Raw genomic sequence first — 19,545 nt, 5'->3', positions numbered from 1 at the left:
TTTTTACGGATTATACCAAAAGCCTATGCACAATTGCTTATTGATCAGCTGATACAAACGATTACAAATTGCTCAATAACATGTAGAAAAGGATTGCATGTTCACCTACTGCTTATAATCAAAAGCACAATCAATTCCTCTTTACTAATTTCACAATGATTGTTCGCAGCAATTGAACTACAAGCGATATTTTTATACACGCACAAATGAACCTGCAATTATTATTTGAAACAATTGATCCATAAGCATTGAAGCAGTAGGCAATTGTACTGTTACCGTTTGATATAATCGGCCGAATATGCACGTGATGTCTTTGTATGTAAAATTTTTTTATCAATATATTTATGCACGCAAAAAAGAAAACTCGAAAAATTACAGTATATAATGCAACGTTGCGCTTCGTGATGAAAACTGGAAAAATTACAGTTTCAGATTGTAATTATTACAGATTTTATAAGAATTACATTGTACAGTGTAATATTTACATTGAAAGCTCTGAAAATTAAATTAAAAAATTTAATTTAGAAAAATGTTATTTCAAACTGTAATTTTTCTAGTTTTTATTACGACAGGACCGATTTTACATTTTATACTGTAGTTATTCCTGTTTTCTTTTTTCCGTGTGTCATTTTTTTTATTCGTTAATTCATTGAAATTGCATCAACGTTAGGATTGTCAGCAGTAAATGATCATTTTTTACTCGAAATAAGTTACGTTCTAAAAGACATTTTTACTCTACTTAAATTTAACATTGATAAAACTTCGAACAACTTTAAAAGCTTTTGAAACCGTAAATTCCATCCAGACTAACTGATTATTTTAAATCGTTTCCGTTTAATCTCCCCAACAATTCTTCAGTCGAAGCGTTGCATTGAGATTTATTCTATCGCAAATCCATTATAATCTCAACAATATATTTAGCGCACATTTACCATTAATTAACTAAATTAGCCAACTAAACTATACCATACATCTCAACAACAAATTATTCTTTACATCCTTTACTCCATTTTACCACCATGTTCACTATAGCTACCAACATATATTATACACGATTTATGATAATGAATTCTAGCAATAAACTAGTGATTGCACAAGTTCGACACATATCATTAAAACAGAAAGTACACTGATAGAAAAACTATCTTGATCCAAGAACTTATTTTGAAGACAACCGAAAATTTTTTATCTTGGATCTTGTAATCTTGGTTCAATAAACCATTATCTTCAGTCGATAACTATTTCGACTTTATTTAAAAGCATATTATCTCCAATCGATACCATAAAATTTTTCATCCAAGAATAATTGTCGAAAACTAACAATAATTTTTTTTCTCTTATGAATTTTATATGATTCGTGCAAAAAAAAAATTGATTCATTTAAAATTTTCTGCGGAGTTTAGATTTTGAAATAATTATAACTGTAAAATAAATTTGTCATAAAATCATTACAATTTTTTTATAAAAATAAAGAAAAAATCTATAAACCGAATTTCGTGAATTTTTTTATGTTAATGCAGATTTTGGATTATGTAGAAGTTTTATATCGTTCTTTTTATTCAATTTTTTATAGTTAAAGTGCTTATACAAAATTATCAACTTCTATCGAAAAATTCCATCAAATGTTTTGTGTTATTACTTTTATTTATCAAAAGCTTTTTTATAATCTACAATCTGCGATTCAAGTATAAAAAAAATTTCATGAAATTTAGTTCATTTTTTTTCTACATATTTTTCAGAAAATTATAATGATTTTATGTAAAATTCATTATGAAGTAATACTGCTTCTAAAATCTAAATATTATATAAAATATACAGTATTTTATTTTTTGAAAAAGAAATTCTTGGACAAAGTACGGATGTATCTCATTAGAAAATAGTAAAAATCTGAAAAATTTTCAGTTTATCGAAGAGTTTTAATTTGTAGCTCATTAATTATATTAGAGCGAATTAATTTCCTGAATATTTTGAAACATCAATATTGAAGGAAAAATTTTTCTTGAATCAAGCGTTTTTCTCAATGCATAAATAGCAATACTGATAATAATAAAAAAGGGAAATGTGGCCAAAATAACAAATGTTGATAAATATATGACCACATATTAAAATTGATAAAAAAAAAAACTAAAAAATCTATGTACTCCCTAGGCCGCCGAGCGAAGATAAGCTCTGGGTACTGACTGGAAGAACTAATGAGTCCTAGTTTTGCCTGTATTGCCTGAATGTTCATCTGACATCTATAGTTCGAGTTATCACTCATGACAATCATCTCATGACTAAGTAGTAGACAGTAGGTATCGATGGTAGATTAGTAGGTCCTATTAATTAGCAGAGGTAGTAAACATTGCAGAGCGGAGTGTTGATAATAATTTAATATATCTTTTATCTTTTCTTAGTTCGTCCGTACATTGTTCATTAGTTATGCACTCTATCATTGAATAGTTAAACAAAATCAGTCAATAAATCAATTGGTCGGTCATGCTAGATGGTAAATCACTGTAAGGTGGTGTGACTGCGTTTATCTGCGGTCCGGGTTGAAACTTTAATTGGTCTGGTTAGCGGAGATTGGGCTTACTGTTCCGCCTCTCTATGATAAACACGCTCTCGTAATCTCGATTATCGAGATGTAGTGCATGGTGGTCACGGTCACGATTCGAGGGTGCCTCGTGGACCTGCTCCGAGGTGACTGTCACGGGGGTTACTTGCGTAGGAAGTGGTTGATGATGAGGTTGTGGTTGCGGGTTCAGCGGGCTGCAACGGGTCAGCGTCGACACTGACTCGCCGCACGCGTTTAAGTTTGTCGACCTACAGAAAATACAGAGGACAAGGAGACCATCCACGTTATTCATTTTTCGGCTTTTTTTTTCTTTTTTTCTTAAAATACGGAAAAATATTATTTTTCTTATTGTAGCGAGAGTTTTAATTGTTGATGATTAATTGCAGATAAAAATTTGTCTTTCATGCTAATTATTCGATTAAATTTTTCTATCATTGTTGTGCTTTTCGCCGGAGGTTCAATCACTGCAGGAATTTATTAAGAGTTATTACATTCAATGGTAAAAAAATCCAAACGAGAAAATAAAATTGTTTTTTTTTTTTTTTTTTTTTTGTGTTATGATATTAATTTGCGCAGATTTTATTCAAAATTTATGCATAAATGCACGAAAATGTTAATACATTCGGTGAACAGTTTTTAATATCCAAAAAAATCAATCTACTGTATATAACGTAATACATAATTGAATGAGTCCATTTAGTTCGCATGCCTGCTATTTTGTCATACTACAAACTTTATTTATTTCAAAATAAGATTTTTTATTGAATTTAAAGTTTCAAAGTTTCTTCAATTTATAAATTAACGATAAGTTGATGTTCTTTATGATTATTTTCCAGACACGCGGTAGTGTCTTACGCCAAGTGCGCGTTCAAAGATAAAAATTTACTCGCACTTGATTTTACACTGTACTTAGGTTATTATTGTGCATTTAATAAAAATATTGTTTAGCATTTATTAAATAATTTAATATACCAGTATCTCAAATTTAACTTCCTGAGCTATAATGACAAAAAATATGAATAATATAAATTTACACGCATTTTCGTAAATCCGCGCCACAAATCTTAAGCGTACCTTCATTTCGCAACATTGACATTATCGGAAAATTGTCTCTTCTGGCTTAATGACGTATAACTATTTTTATAGTTATAAAAAACGCTTCAAACAAAAAATTTGAAAAATGACAATTTTCATTAATATTTCCATTAAATAAAATTCTAAGTATTAATTTTACGGTTTTACAATTTTGGTTAAATTTCTTCAAGATGGTTTCGTACTACGAAGTTTCAAACGGAGCAAGTTACTATATTTGTGAAATTTAAAAATTAAAAACTGTAACGTGAATTTTATTTTTGTCAAATTAATTTCAATACTTTAATTAACAGTAAATTGTTAAATTAAACACTTTCTAAGCGTCTCAATTGAAAAACATTTCGAACGAGCACTGTTTCAATTCAGAAAACAGTATAAAGTTAAAAAATTTAAACAGCTCTAAATCTAGGTATTTTTAAGCTGACCCTGCTGCTATTTTTATAAAAAACAAACAATTTTATTTCCCAGAAAAATAATAATCTTCCATTGAATAAACACGACAATTAAAGTGTGACAAGTATTTTAAAATATAAATGTACAGGAAAATACTTCTGTTAAGCTCTCATTGCTACAATAATAAAAAAAAAATATAAGAAAAAAAATGACGAATTTTTTTCCGTACTATAAACGAGATATGTGCATGTGAAGCTCTTTTTTGCTTGCTTCACTTGACGATTATAAGCACTGAAACGGAAGCAATCAAAAAAGATTCACTGTCACCAAAGCGATTACCCCAGTTCCTCTCACTAATTTATCTCTCATTTATCCTGTGCTCTGTACTATACTTCGTTCTTTTCATATTTTAATAATAAGAATAACAACAATTATTTGTATATTAAATTTTTTTTTTAATTTTGATTAAACTTTAATTAACCTTACAGAGCGAAGGATAATTAAATTCTCGGCAGTGGCTGAACCGTCCAACCCGTTCTGGATATTATGTAGGCACATGGATGGCATAAAGATCGATCAGCGACACAAAAACTAATCGCGAGAATTTATCAGAATAAATTTTTTTTTAATAATATTAATAACGGAAAAAAAAACTAACCGATGTGTTATTAAAATTTTTGTAGGTTTTTCTATAAAAATAAATAAATAGATTTTATTGTTTAAAATAATTAGACACGATAACAAAAATTCGAAAATTACAAGATAATAATCCAGAATAGGCATCACTGCAGTCGTATTGTGGACTTTTGGATGCCGTTTAAATAATAATTTGCATATTAATACTGATATCATTTGAATATATTTATTGATTTAAGTACAATTACTCGATAAAATGATTACGTGCTTGTGTCTTGAATGTTCATTACATTTACGAGGGCCGATCTGAGTGCACGAGGAACGTGAATAAATAGACCGAGTGCAGTGATTATTCGTCCGTAATGTCAAAAGTAATTCGATGTTTTTTATTTAGTTATTAATCAATACACTACGTCGCACTCCAACCTCGTCCAAAATACCTCTGCTGCTGCGGTTAAATTCTGCCGGTCTAAATAATCTAAGGCTCATTGTTTTCCGAAAATATAAAATTTTTCAATATTCAAATTAGCCTTAATTTTACCTATCGATCGATAAAATACTCTATGCATATATACTGATAATGTTTTCAGCGGTATATATTCATATGTATTTCACTAAATTAAAAACGATTGTTATTGACTCTATAAATTGATCGTGAGAGGTTTCATTATTACTGTGGTGCTTCGGTGGCCTATTGCTCGGGGACTTAAATGCTAAATCTTTCTATTCCAAATTAACTTATTTAAATAATTTGAATTGTATTTGTAATAATAAATCATTTATAGTGAAATGTATATTTTGATTTTTGAAACATAAATTACGTATTGTGTACATAACTTCACGATTTTCAAGTAAAACTTCTTTACTGACGATTACCATGGAAACAATTAATATAGCAACTGTTATCATAGAATGATTTTGATTACTACATTGAAAAAAAAATTAACTTGAATCAAGAGAAAAATTCTTTAACTAAGAAAATAATTTTGAAGAGTTTCATTGTCTTGAATCAAGACGACAAATTCTTAAATTGAACAAAACTTACTTAAACCAAGAAAAATTTCTTAATTTAAGAATTTTTCTACTTAAATCAAGAAGATGAAATTCTCCGAAATTATTTACTTGATTCAAGTAAATTTTTTTTTCTGTGTATGGAAACAGTTATTATATCTACGATTGCCATAGAGAAATCACCATAACAGTTGCTACGAAAAAAATTACCTTAGCAACAGTTACTACGCAAAAAATTATCATAGCAACAGTTACTATAGAACAATTACTATGGAAACAGTCATTATAACAACGATTATCATCGAAAAAATTACCATAGCAATCGTTACTATGGAAAAATTATGATAGCAACGGTTACCATGAAAACAGTTATCATAGCAACTGAAAAAAAAATTTGGAAAATCCAAAAGTGCACGACTCATAATGCTCATTTCATTGCGAAATAATTGAATGAAATATGTGAAAAAAAATTTTTAAACAACTTTACTAGGACGATAATGCACAGGCACCTCTAGCCTATGTAATATGTATAGATATATCACCATACATGTTAGATTACATAAATATATATAAATACACAGTCTTTTGATTTTTTATTTTATTTTGTTTATTGATTACCATGAAACGATACTGAATTGCAGATCCATTCACGATGGAAAGCCTACAATTCCTTCAAAGGATTTTGTAAAAAAAAATTGACTCAACTAATAGATTTTTTCACAAGTTACATACTTACATTTCTGATTTTATACCAAATTGATAGACGGGGAATTTTTTGAACTATTTTGATGTTTTTTTTTGGTTTGTATAGCATTAAGGGGAAACACCACTGTGACGATCGAAAAAAATAGGTGATTTTCGGGAATTTTTTTTGCAGGGAAAATAAAGGAATTTGGGGATCAGATTTTTTTTATTTTATTAAGGGTACATTAAAGATTATTACCTTAAATTTTTATTAAAAAATACCTAACTATTACAAAGTTATTAACAATCTCGTAGAGCACTAGAAAAAATTTTCCCCTCCATGGTCGATTCGATAACTTAAAAACGGATCATCTGAAAATAAAAACCCAAATTGCTTTTTAATCAGTAAGGATGTAGTTATCGTCGCATGTACGGAATTTTGAAAATTTTAAGTTTTAAAAAAATGGCGACTGATTGAAAATTTTCTCATGAGAAGGATTTGTTTATAGTTAAAAATATTTGTTAATATTTAACAAATCATTTATTAGAGACCACTTTTTAGTCCTTAACAAATATTTCTTAGTATTTAAAAAAATTTATTAATATTTAATAAATGAATATCAGATTTATTAAATACAAATAAATCATTTTAAACACTAAGAAATATTTGTTTAATACTAAAAAGTGGTCTCTAATAAATGATTTATTAAATATTAACAAATATTTTTTAACACAAATAAATCCTTCCATCAGTGCACTATTCTTACTGTTTTTTTTGTTTTAACCCGGCTAAAAAAATCTTTAAAATAAAAATTTTTTTAATTCTGTACGTGCGACGATAACTACATCCTTACTGATTAAAAAGCAATTTGGGTTTTTATTTTCCGATGATCCGTTATCGAGCCGATCATGGAGAGGGAAATTTTTTCTAGTGTTCTACGAGATTGTTAATAACTTTGTAATAATTAAATAAGTTTTAATAAAAATATAGAGTAATAATCTTTAATGTACCCTTAATAAAATAAAAAAAATCCGATCCCCAAATTCCTTTATTTTCCCCTGTCAAAAAAATTCCCGAAAATCATCTCTTTTTTTCGATCGTCACAGTGGTGTTCCCCCTTACATCAATTTAAAAAAAGTATGGAATGAATCTCCTTTAAATTAAGTTCACAATACTGTGCAAAATATCTTGCTTCAACAAAAATAGTTGCCGAAATGCTTCGCATTATGAGTTGTGCAAAATGCACTAGCTCTTACGCAGTTAATTTTTCTTTCATTCCTTTGAATTTTACTGTTCTCATTAATTATTTTTTTGTCAATAAAATAAATAATTATAATTCATCTCTACCAAAGTAAGAAGTTTTACTTATATCGTGTAAGGCTTACCTGCCCAAATTATTCAACTCAAATAAATAATCCAATTAGTTAAAAAAATTATTAACAAGTGCAATTCTCAGTCTTAATTATTTTCATAAAACATTTCCACAATCCCTAAGAAGGGTCGTGATTAAAAAATCATTAGTAATGAATTATTAAAATGAATTATCGTTGTAAGATTAAGTATTATTTAAATATAAAAGCTTACTTTTTCAAAGGCACTGTTCCCGGGGGCACTTGGCCAGCCCCATTGCGAGCATCTGTCGGCCTGCAGGCTACCAGATTGTATGCTGAAATCAGTTCTATAATTTTACAAAAAAAAAAGAAAAGAAAAATTAATCGGGGCTCTGGATAAATATATTTTTCTTTAAATTGCTGGTAGAAAATACCTTTTTCTTGTTTTCGCCGTTTCCGCTTATTACATATTTTAACTGCACATATACTGAGGATTATTGCGACAATGAAGAATAGTATACCACCTACAACTCCGGCAGTGATAGCCTTGTGCTTGACGCGAGCTGGCACTGGGAATTTTACCTCATCACTCGAGCTATGAGTCGTCGCTGCGTGTGCAAATACTCTAAAATAATATGTTCTTCCACCGACAAGATTCTTAACTGCAAAAAGGAAATTATTTATTCAATTATTACTTGAACAAGAAAATTTTTGTGACGATTTATGTAACTAGGTTTTTATTTTATCAGTATAGTAACATTCAGATAATAATAATGATTTAATATATTAAACTTACTTATTACTTTAAATACAATAGATAAGTATTGCTATCTTTTAAAGTATAAGAAAATTTTTCTAATTTTAGATGTACGAAAATTGTACCACTTACGTTCAAAATTATAATTAAAAATATTACTTTAAAAATTAGATTTTATTTTTTTAATATTATCAGTATACCTATATAATTATTCTACATTAATTTTTTAGTCAGACATTTCGAATGAAATGGTTCAAGTGACATTAATTAACTATAAATATTAATTATTATTTAATCGAAAGAGTAGTATTTTAGTTTTGTAAAACCTTATTCACCATGCAAAAATTTATTTTTTAAGAATGACGATCAAATTTTTTGAAAATAGTTTCTACAGACAAAGTCTAAATATTTGTTAACTAATACAGTATTTTAATTGATTTTTTCGATAAATCAATTGAGTAATTTTATTAACAACAAATAAGAATTTTAGATATTCACTTGATTATACTTAATGAAAAATTTTAAAAGTTAAGGAGGTCCTTTCGCCATCAATGTTAAATAAAAAATTAGAAAAACGGTAGACCCTGACGGCCATCCGTGCAACTTTCCGCTGATTTCATACCTAGGTGCTTAAAATTGCACTAATGATGTTTTTGAGCTCTCCGAGCTAAAAAATACAATTTATGTGTTGTTTTGAGCTTTCTGAGATTAAAGGGATAGCTTTTCTATGCTTTTGAGCTCTTCGAGCTCAAAAGTCTGATAGAAGTTTGATAAAACACAATTTTTCAAATTTTCAAACTGCAATAACTTTTGAATAAATGAATCGATTTTTACGTGGTTGGCAGAATTCGACGCAATTTTTTAAGCCCCATGAAGAATCTGTAAGTTTAGTTTGATCGAACCAGGAATTTCGGAGTAATTCTGAAAAAACACTTTTTTCGGTTTTCTTTCGTCAACGATAACTCACGAACGAATGAACCGATTTCGACTGGACTGGCGGCGATCGACGTGGTTTTTTATGTTAAGAGCTGATTAGTTTTTGGAATCGATCGGTAGAGCTGTTTCAAAGTTCTTCCAAAAAATGTCGGAGTTATGTTGAAAAAATCCTTGTTTCCAAATATTTCGTCGAGGATATCTCTCGAACCAATCAACCGATTATCACGTTCTTGGCGGCGATCGACGCGGTTTTTTGAGTTCTAAAAATTATTCTATTTCACCAAAAACGATCCGAAAAGAAATATCGAAGTTATGTGAAAAAAACACTTTTTTCGGTTTTATTTCGTTCACGCTATCTCTCGAACGAATCAACCGATTTTGACCGGATTAGCGGTGATCGACGTGGTTTTTTAAGCTCAAGGGTGGATTAGTTTTTGGAGTTGATCGATGAAGCCGTTTAAAAGTTATTCCAAAAAAACCACTTTCAAACAAAAATTTTTTCCGATTTTTTTTTGAGATTTCTCAAAATTTCTCAAAATCTATCGGTCCGAATCGATTCAAATTCATAAGAAATCTAAGTTTGAGGGAACTCTTTAGAACGCCGTTTGGTAGTTTCCGATCGGTTCAATCGTTCAAAAGTTATAAGCGATTCACATACTTACACACACACACACACACACACACACACACACACACACACACACACACACACACACACACACGCCTGCAGCAGAGGAGAAACTGCTACCAGGCGCGTCTCCCCGTAGCGGATGGGAGAACGCTCGCTGTCCTTGGATGACACTAGGTCTCTTAGTTGATGAGGTACAGAGGGTAGGAGCCAAATAAAATATGCTCCCGTGGACAAAACGATCGTTCCCTGCTGTAACTCACTGGGAGTGTCCGGAACCCGTGTCGATTATTTCCGACGATGCGGGCCACGGCTGATGTGAGCTTGCTCTGCTGAGGTGTAAGTTGCAGCAGTGGATCAGGAGCCAGTCACTTCGGGCCTTGATCAGGAAGTACGCAGTGAGTGCTAGAGATCGGAATCTTCACCACCCCGAGCGAGTCTAGTCCGTCCGTGTATTCCGGGACTGGCTAAGTGTCGACTAGGCCTCAGGGAACTGGGGTAGGAGTACTATCTCCGAGGGTACACCCGTTCCTAGTTATGACAACCCGCTCCACTCCGTACGATGCGCTGGTAAATCAAAAAGTATGAGTAATTTACAGGAAATGAACAAAAGTGGAAACGGGCTTCATGCCCAACAAGCAGTGATTGAAGCAAGCGCTGAAATGAAGAGAACGCAAGCGCTGGAGCGCCTTGAAAAGCTGACCATTGAGCTGCAAGAGTTTGTCCAAACAAAGGTCAATATCCACAAGGAGATAAAGACCAAGACAACCGGTGTAGTCAATGCTCTTGGAAGATTCAAGAAACTGGACGAGGAATGGCAGTCATCACGACGACGCATTAAAAGTGAAGTTGAGACTGAAGAAGCAATGGACACTGGAGCCGATGGTGACGGCGAATCTGCTGCTGAGGACAAAGGTGAAACTGACACAAGGCCTGGAAAAAGAAAGGACCGAAATTCGCCAGAGCCAACCGACAAAGTCACAAAGAAGAAGGACTTGAAAAAAAGCCCTCCGCAACGAGTAGCAGAGCAGAGTGACGAACCTAAGAAGGCGTCTGATTGGGAAAAAGTACAGTCTAAGAAGGAGCCCAGGCCAGAGTCTAAGCGAAAAAAACCACGCAAATGGATCAGACCCGACGCACTGATCATCCGCCCGGCCGAGAAAACAAAGTATGCCGAGATTCTGCGTCGCATAAAACAGGACGTCCCAGATGAACAGGTTCGTTCAACTGTGGATAAGATCAACAAGACCAGAAGTGGCGACTTGTTGATTACGATTTCGAGGAAGAGCACTGACAAAGGGCAAGCCCTGCAAAAGACGATCGCGGACATCCTTAAGGAGGAGGCCAAAGTGATCTGCAAAGGGCCACAGGAGACCATCGAGATCCGAGATGTCGATGATGACACGACGAAAGAGCATATTCAGACCGCTCTAACGAACGGAGAAGCTGGAGAAAGTTGTGAAATCCCACTAGAGGCAATCAAGATCCGTAAAGCCTTTAGAGGTACGCAGACAGCCACAGTGTCACTACCAACAGCTGCAGCAAAAAAGTTACTGGAAGGAAACTGCAAAATAAGGATCGGCTGGGTCAATTGCCGAATGAGAGCAACGAAGAGACCCATACAATGCTTCAAATGCTGGTACTTTAGGCACTTCGGATCTCAGTGCAAAAGCGAAGTCGACCGGTCTAAGCACTGCATAAGGTGCGGAAAAGAAGGACACAAAATTGCTGATTGTAAAAATCCAGCTAAATGTGCACTGTGCGTTGAACGGCACGGCGTAGAAAAGGCGGCTCACCATGTAGGCACGAACAAATGCCCCGTCTTCCAAGAAGCGCTCCAGAAGATGACAAAGCCAAGAACATGAAGATATTGCAGCTCAACCTCAATCATTGTGAGGCTGCGCATGACCTGCTCATGCAAACTGTGCGCGAATTAGAGGCAGACGTAGCACTTATAAGTGAGCCTTATAGACACCTGAGTAACCAACCCTGGGAATCCAACAGCACTAACAAAGCCGTCATTTGGTCCTGCGGTAAATGTCCTTTTCAGAGAACAGTCAACAATAAAGAAGCCGGTTTCGTAGCAGCATGGGTAGATGGCCTCCGCTTCTACAGTTGCTATGTACCACCTAGTCTCTCTAATGAACAGTTTGAAGACTTCCTTGATCGGCTAACTGAGGACACAAGAAAACACTTTCCCGTGGCCATAGCTGGTGACTTCAATTCCTGGGCAGCAGAGTGGGGCAGCAAGTTCACTTATACACGTGGAAAAGCACTTCTCGAGGCAATGGCCACACTGGACGTGATCCTTCTTAACACCGGTCACACGTCAACGTATACTAAGGGATAGGCAAACTCAATTGTCGACCTTACATTTGTCAGCAGTTGCTTAGCTCGAAGAGGTTTTTCTTGGAAAGTATTAAACATCTACACAGCCAGTGACCATAATGCGATACTATGGGAAATATCAACTAGCCAGAATCTAACAAGAGTCAACAAGAACGCCAGCGTGATTAGGTGGAAAGTTAAATCTCTCGACCTCACTGCTTTAGTAGTAGATCTAGAGTGCGATTCGATCATCGTAGAAACTGCTGAAGAGAAGACCAAGGACCTAATGAGAAGAGTCACCCAGGCTTGCAACGCCAGTATGTCTCGGAAACGTGGCATGAATACAAGACCTTCGGTGCACTGGTGGAACGATCACATTAGCATTCGACGTTCAAAGTGTCTCAAAAAAAGAAAAAAGTCTCAGCGGGGCTACAGAAGACCTAACTCCGCAGAGCTGTTGGCAGAGTATAAAAAGGCCCGTCGAGAACTAAACAGAGCCATTAAAGAAAGCAAAAGACGCTGCTGGAAGGAATTGGTCGCAGAACTAGAGAAAGATCCATGGGGCAGACCGTATAAGGTGGTTATGACCCACCTGAAATGCCAGCCAATGCCATCACCTACGTGTCCACAGCTCCTAGAGAAGATTTTTACTGCGCTGTTTCCCCAACAGCCGGTATTCACCTACAAGTTGGAGCAGCTCAACCCTGAAGACATCCCAACTATCACGTTGGACGAGTTGATAGAGGCAGGCAATCGAGTAAGGAATAATAAGGCGCCGGGATTGAACGGAATCCCTAATATTGCCCTGAAATCAATCCTTGGGGCAGCACCGGCATTATTCCTGGACGTTTACGATACATGTCTGAAGGAAGGGACTTTTCCCCAGAAGTGGAAACAGCAACGGCTAGTGCTACTTCCGAAGGGGAAAAAGCTGCCGGAAGAACTGTCATCCTACAGACCACTCTGCATGTTAGACGCGGCCGGCAAGATATTCGAGCGCATAATTCATCAGAGAATAGAGGCTGTAGTCGATCCACTCGTGGCAGAGAACCAGTTTGGTTTCCGAAAAGGACGGTCAACTCTGGATGCGATCTGGTTGTTGATACAGCCAAGGATGCAATCGCCGGAACGAGATGGAAGGGTGGAAAGAAGAAATACTGCTTGGTGGCTGCTTTGGACATCAAAAATGCCTTCAACTCCGCTAACTGGGACTGCGTTATGCGGGTTCTAGAAGAAAAAAACGTACCAGGATACCTTCGCAGAATGGTAGCGAGCTACTTTACGAATAGGGTTCTGAAATATGACACGAAGAACGGTACGGAAGAGTACGAAATTACCGGAGGAGTGCCACAGGGTTCAGTTTTAGGTCCTCTGCTATGGAACATCATGTATGATGGCCTCCTAAGAATAGCATTGCCTACGGGAGTCAAACTTGTAGCATATGCGGATGACGTAGCTGTCGTGATCGTCGCAAAGCACCTCGAAGAGATAGAAATGGCATTTGATATTACATTTAGACGAGTCAATTTGTGGATGGACATGGTGAACTTGCAACTAGCCAAGCATAAAACCGAGGCAGTGCTCATCACCAGTAGAAAAACGGTAGAAACTATCAAGTTGAGAGTCGGAGAACAAAAAATCACATCACAACCATTTATCCGTTATCTGGGAGTGATGCTGGATGCCTGAGTCAACTTCAAGCAGCAGGTGGAACACGTCAGTGCCAAAGCGTCAGTAGTGAGGGCTAGTCTCGCACGGTTGATGCCTAACATCGGAGCCCCAATGCAAAGCAGGAGGCTACTATTGTCATCAGTAGTCACATCAGTGCTCACTTACGGAATATCCATTTGGGCTGATGCACTGGAAACCCAAGAATCATGGAGAAAAGCTGGACCAATATATCGACTGAGTGCCCTACGAGTAGCTAGTGCCTTCCGCACTATATCAGAAGAAGCAGTGTGCGTCATTGCCGGAACCCTACCTCTTAGAGTTCTAGCAGAGGAAAGACGAGCCCTTTATCAACGAAAAAGGTCAACTGCACTGAGCCCTGAAGAACTTAGAATTGAAGAACGGCAGAACAGCATAGGCCGATGGCAACTACAATGGGATGCTGCAGAGAAGGGTAGGCGGACGCACCGCCTCATACCTCGGATCGACATTTGGCTTAATCGGAATCACGGCGAGGTCAATTACTATCTTACGCAGATGTTGTCGGACACGGGTGTTTTCGAGAGTATCTACACCGATTTAAGCACGATGACTCTTCGGAGTGCCCGTCCTGCCCAGGAGTTGCTGAAGATGCGGAGCACGTCTTCTTTATATGTCCTCGTTTCGATCCACAGCGTGAAAAGTTGGAGAGGATCCTGAACCAGAGAATGCCACCAGATTCACTAGTTGAAGCAATGTTGCCATCATCAGAAGTTGTCTGGAACGCTACCAACACGTTTGTAACGGAAGTCCTCAAAGACTTGCGTTCCACCGAAAGAAGAAGAGGAAATATCAGAAGATATAAGGAAGGTAGTTAACACCTTAGCCACCAGAAGGAAGAGCAGTAGCTAGTTCCTCCCCTCACGAAGTAATGCCTGACGGCGGTTCCCATGAGGGATTAGAGGAAAGAAGAAAAAGGGTTTAGGGTTTAGTGAGTAGGGGCGTTAGCGTCGAGTTTTAGTATGACGCTGCGTCGAGTCTTCACATATCCAGGCAAAACAGCTATGCCTGGAATCCGCAAAAAGGATTCCCCCCTCTGAAAAAAAAAAAAAAAACACACACACACACACATACAGTCGTAGTGACAACCTCGCGGGGATAGTCAGGGAAGCTTCCTGTGACCTTCAAACGTCGAGATCTGATGAAAACTCGATTTTTGCAAAACGGGGTGAAAACAATAACTTCCCGATTTTTTTAAATCTTCGATTTTCTTAGCAGGAAGTTAAAAATATTAGATCATGCATAAAATTAATTTTTATTTAATAGTTAGTCCTTATGTATCTACTAGTGAAGTTTAATTTATACTTCGACGAGCAAATTTTTGAAAAAAAAATTTCTAAAAATGTTAGTATTTTTTCCGAGTCTTACGAGAAAATTAGACCTTAACAACTTTCTCGAATTATAGCATTAACCACCGATTAGATGGGGTAAAAAAAAACTCAAAATAAGGTTTTCGAAATATTCAGGTTTCATTTTTTGCAATAAAATATATAGGTTGCCGTGGAATTTATGGAGAAATTATAATTATAAAATCACAGAAAATTTTTAAGTATCCTACATTTAAATGGCGTCAGAACATTTGGCAACGTTGTGTAGCGCGCGAGCTTCAGACCATTCAATAAATTCAAACTAAACTTCAACGCGTTTATGTTTTTCATACATACTTATTAGTTAATTTATTGCTAACAAATTTTCATAATTCATAATTGAAAAATAAAACAATAATTAAAAAATACTAGCATTCCTGTCATGAGATATTAGAATGTTATGGTTTTGTGATTAAACATTTTTAATTAATTTATTTACATTAACTGCAAAAAGTTAAACATGGTTAAGGTTATATTGTGCAAATAAAAATGTAAACAACCGAAATAAAGCATTGCCAAATCACGGACAGGTTACTAACAGCTGATTTACAAGAGTCAAATTAATTTTTGTGTTTAACTATTTTTTTTTTAATTTCCAAAATTTCAACGATTAATGTTTCATATACTATTTATTTTTTAATTTTAGGAATTTTTATGGGTTTTTTATTTTAATTTATCGAATATTGACTACTACAGTTGTTGTGACTCAACTGGAGCGAAAGGACTTCCTTAAATGTTCGAAGAAAAAAACAATTGATAGTCAAAGCTAATGCTTTTTCTTATCCTGAAAATTTTCTTTTATATATTCATTATTATTTTTTCTGTAGATATTGATTCAAAATATGTAAAAATTGGCCTGAATTTAACTTAAAATATTCTCTATACTTCATGAAAAATTTCTTCTTATTTAGACGCGTAGTTGATTACTTTTAACCAGAAGATGAAAAACTCCGTTTTAATATTTAAAAAAAGAAAATAATCTTATAACTGTTATTAAACATTTCATTCACGATAATTTAATATTTGTAAATTTTTTTTTTTCATTTTCAAAAGTAGTTTATTATTTATTGTTTTATGATTATTTTGGTTGAATGATTTGACATTATTAAAAATATTTATTAGAATTTATCATTTAAAATCATAGATTTGGGTTTAATGATGTTTGTTTCTCTATATATTCATTAAAAAATCTCAATCAAAATAGATCAAAGTGGGATGTTTGATACCCACTTTTGAATAATTATTTTCAAAATTATTTTTAATAAGTTTCTCACAACACAATTAACGAGACAAATTTTTTTTACACATTTTCGTAGAAATGAAGCTTACTATAAATTCAAACAAAATTTTGAATTCTCACACCAATTTACTTAGTTGATAAATATAAGAGAAAAAACACAGAAAAAAGTAAACTGTAATAAATAATAGTCGATTTATAATAAGTAATGATCAACTGGAAAAAATTACCATTTCAAACAGTAAAATCGTGATTTTAACAATCACTTCATAATATTTATCATTTAAATGCTACAATTTGTTATTTACATGGAAGAAAATACTATTTCAAACAGTAATATTCGCTATGTGAAAGTCCAAAATGTTAAAGTATAATAATTAAGAATTTTGACTTTGATATTTATCATTTTGTACCTAAAAAATGATCGCATATGATATGTAAAAAATATAAATTACAGTTACTAAATTTTCTATATAAGCAACGTCAATATTTACAAAGTACAAATGGTAAATTTTAAACGCAAAGCTAAAAATCAAACTATAATTATTGATTTGCTTGGACTGGTAAAATATATATTTTAAGAGTAGAATTTTTACTGTTTCAAATGTTAAATTCTCCGTGTGTGAGACCTTCCCCTTCTCCTCATAGTATAGACTATATATTTAAACGGCAATTTTTACTGTTTGAAACTGTAATTTTTTAAGATGAGAAAGTCCTTACTTACTATAGTGACAGCTACTTATCGCTGTACTGTTTGAAACTATAAAAATTAACCGGAATCCGAGTGAATTTTACAGTTTACTTTTTTCCGTGAAGATTTAAAACTCTACAGGTTCTGCGCATTCTTATCCCCCGACAAAACATCCTACAGACAAAATATCTCTTGACAAAATAACCCTTTCCCGCGTGATTCTTATGAGTAAATATTTTTCATTATATTAGCTACTACGAACATTATTTAATTATTTATTTAAGCGTGATTTTGTGTGTGTTTATCTAAAAATACGCCAAAACATATGCTTGTTATCGTGTTGTGCCCTTTTGTTTACGAATTTTAATTGCGGTGGGTGTTTTAAATAGTATTATGATGATTATAAGCTTCTCATTATATTGGGGAATATTTTGTCGAGAGATATTTTGTCCGTGTGAAATTTTGTCGGGGACTATTTTGTCCGTAGGATGTTTTGTCGGAGGATGAAAACGCGTATTGCCACAGAGTTATACATTAGTATAGATATAAATGGAATAAAATTTACCAAGATAACTAGTTTCTTCAGGTCGAATTTGTCCTTTATTAAGAGTTCTATAAGGTCCATCAGTTTTGTACTTAATATCATAGTACTGGATAAGATGACTTTTCTCCAAAGGCTGCTGCCAAGTGATTAAAAAACCATTGCTTATTTCCGTAACCGTTAAATTTCTTGGAGGCCCAGGTCTTGGTCCAGCTAGAATAGTCAAAATTTATCATATCAACATCAAGATCACTCATAAATACCAAAAATAATCAACAATTAAGAAAAATACAATAAAAATATAAATTCTGTAAATTTTAAGGAAGCAACTATTAAATATTAAACAAGCTTTGCAGCAATTTTCATTTAAAGTAACAGAATAACCAAACATTAATGTCCATCGGCGACAGCTGGAACTATTTCCTCGGTTTATGACCTATCAGTCTAAAATAGTGGACCAGGTTAACGATAGCACATCTATGTCTCAACTATTTGAGTGAGCAATATCCTCAACAATTTTTATATTATTACTTCAATTATTATTCTGACCAAGGAAAACTTACCGTTTTGATCGGATGTGATGCCTCCAGTATTTATAGGGGTAGTTGCTGGAGGTGAGATGCCAACGTCTGATAAACAAGATTGAACTTTATATTATTTTCCATCCAACGTTTTGTTATTTTGCGAATGATATCCAGAGGTTAGTGAATGTAATTTTTTTTTTATTTTTTTTTTTTTTCAAAATTTTCAAGAATTTAAAAACCAACAACTCTTGATCTTAAGAATGAGATTAAAAAAAATATGGAATGATCTGATTCAAGCCGATATGTGAAATTTTACGGAAAAATATTTAAATAAATTCAGATGGCAAATGACTGCAGGTCAAGAGATATTGGTATTTAAAAATTCTTATTCTAAGTTCAAAAAAAACCTCGTGTTAATTTTGAAATTTGTTTTATAAATTTTAGCCCCTGACGGCTCGAAATTACGGTAAATTACGGTAAAAATACCGATACCGTAATGTTATATTTGATGCGTAATTTGATTGTCTGATTGATTAATTGATCTGAAGAAATGGATGATTGATCATTGATGAAAAAGTTTACAAAATCACCGCAGTATAAGTGACGGTGATTCTGCAATACTTGTACGATAGTTATCGATTGAAATTTTTAGATGGCATTTCTACTGTATTTTATGGTAGTTCTACTGTAAAATTACCGTAATTACGTGTCCGTCGGGGTGAAGAATTAATTTTACCGAGCGTTTTTATTGTTGTTATTTTACTGGTCATATTGTCGCTGATAGCATTTTTACCAACGACCTGAAATTCATATAAGGTTCCTGGTGATAAACTATTGATCGTCACTGATGTACTACCGGATGGAGTAACTGGTATAGGAGTTCTCCAAGTTGATGTGCCGGCTTCACGATACCTGTTTTATTTATTTATAATTTATTAGTCATTACTGTATAATAAAAATAACATTTCACTGAGAAAAAAAAAATTCATTAAATAAAATATTTTATTTTCTTAAATGCCGAGAAAAAAATTTTCTTCATAGTTAAAATAATCATTTGATTCAGAATTTTTAACATTTAGTAAATAAAAATGTAAGTACACTGATAAAAAAATTAACTTGACTCA

At 33.7% G+C, this 19,545-nt stretch overlaps 1 protein-coding gene across 19 annotated transcripts in view; it reads right to left on the bottom strand.

The window, feature by feature from the left end:
- LOC123270923 (protein turtle-like) overlaps positions 1–19,545 on the bottom strand; it is a 190,642-nt gene that overhangs the window by 7,179 nt on the left and 163,918 nt on the right. For 12 of the 19 annotated variants that reach the window (XM_044737092.1, XM_044737088.1, XM_044737095.1 and 9 more), the window contains 5 exons: positions 19,119–19,333; positions 18,461–18,526; positions 17,922–18,110; positions 8,140–8,367; positions 7,959–8,052 (listed from right to left, as the gene is read on the bottom strand). In XM_044737092.1, coding sequence (XP_044593027.1) covers positions 7,959–8,052; positions 8,140–8,367; positions 17,922–18,110; positions 18,461–18,526; positions 19,119–19,333 — 792 coding nt within the window. Of the gene's footprint in view, positions 1–2,141; positions 2,806–7,958; positions 8,053–8,139; positions 8,368–17,921; positions 18,111–18,460; positions 18,527–19,118; positions 19,334–19,545 lie in introns of all 19 variants that reach the window. The other 7 variants (XR_006510723.1, XR_006510722.1, XM_044737097.1 and 4 more) reach the window with 5 other exon arrangements.

Source organism: Cotesia glomerata, linkage group LG8 (genome assembly GCF_020080835.1).
Source record: "Cotesia glomerata isolate CgM1 linkage group LG8, MPM_Cglom_v2.3, whole genome shotgun sequence".
Lineage (NCBI taxonomy): Eukaryota > Metazoa > Arthropoda > Insecta > Hymenoptera > Braconidae > Cotesia > Cotesia glomerata.
This window is presented reverse-complemented; position numbering and strand designations above follow the sequence as displayed.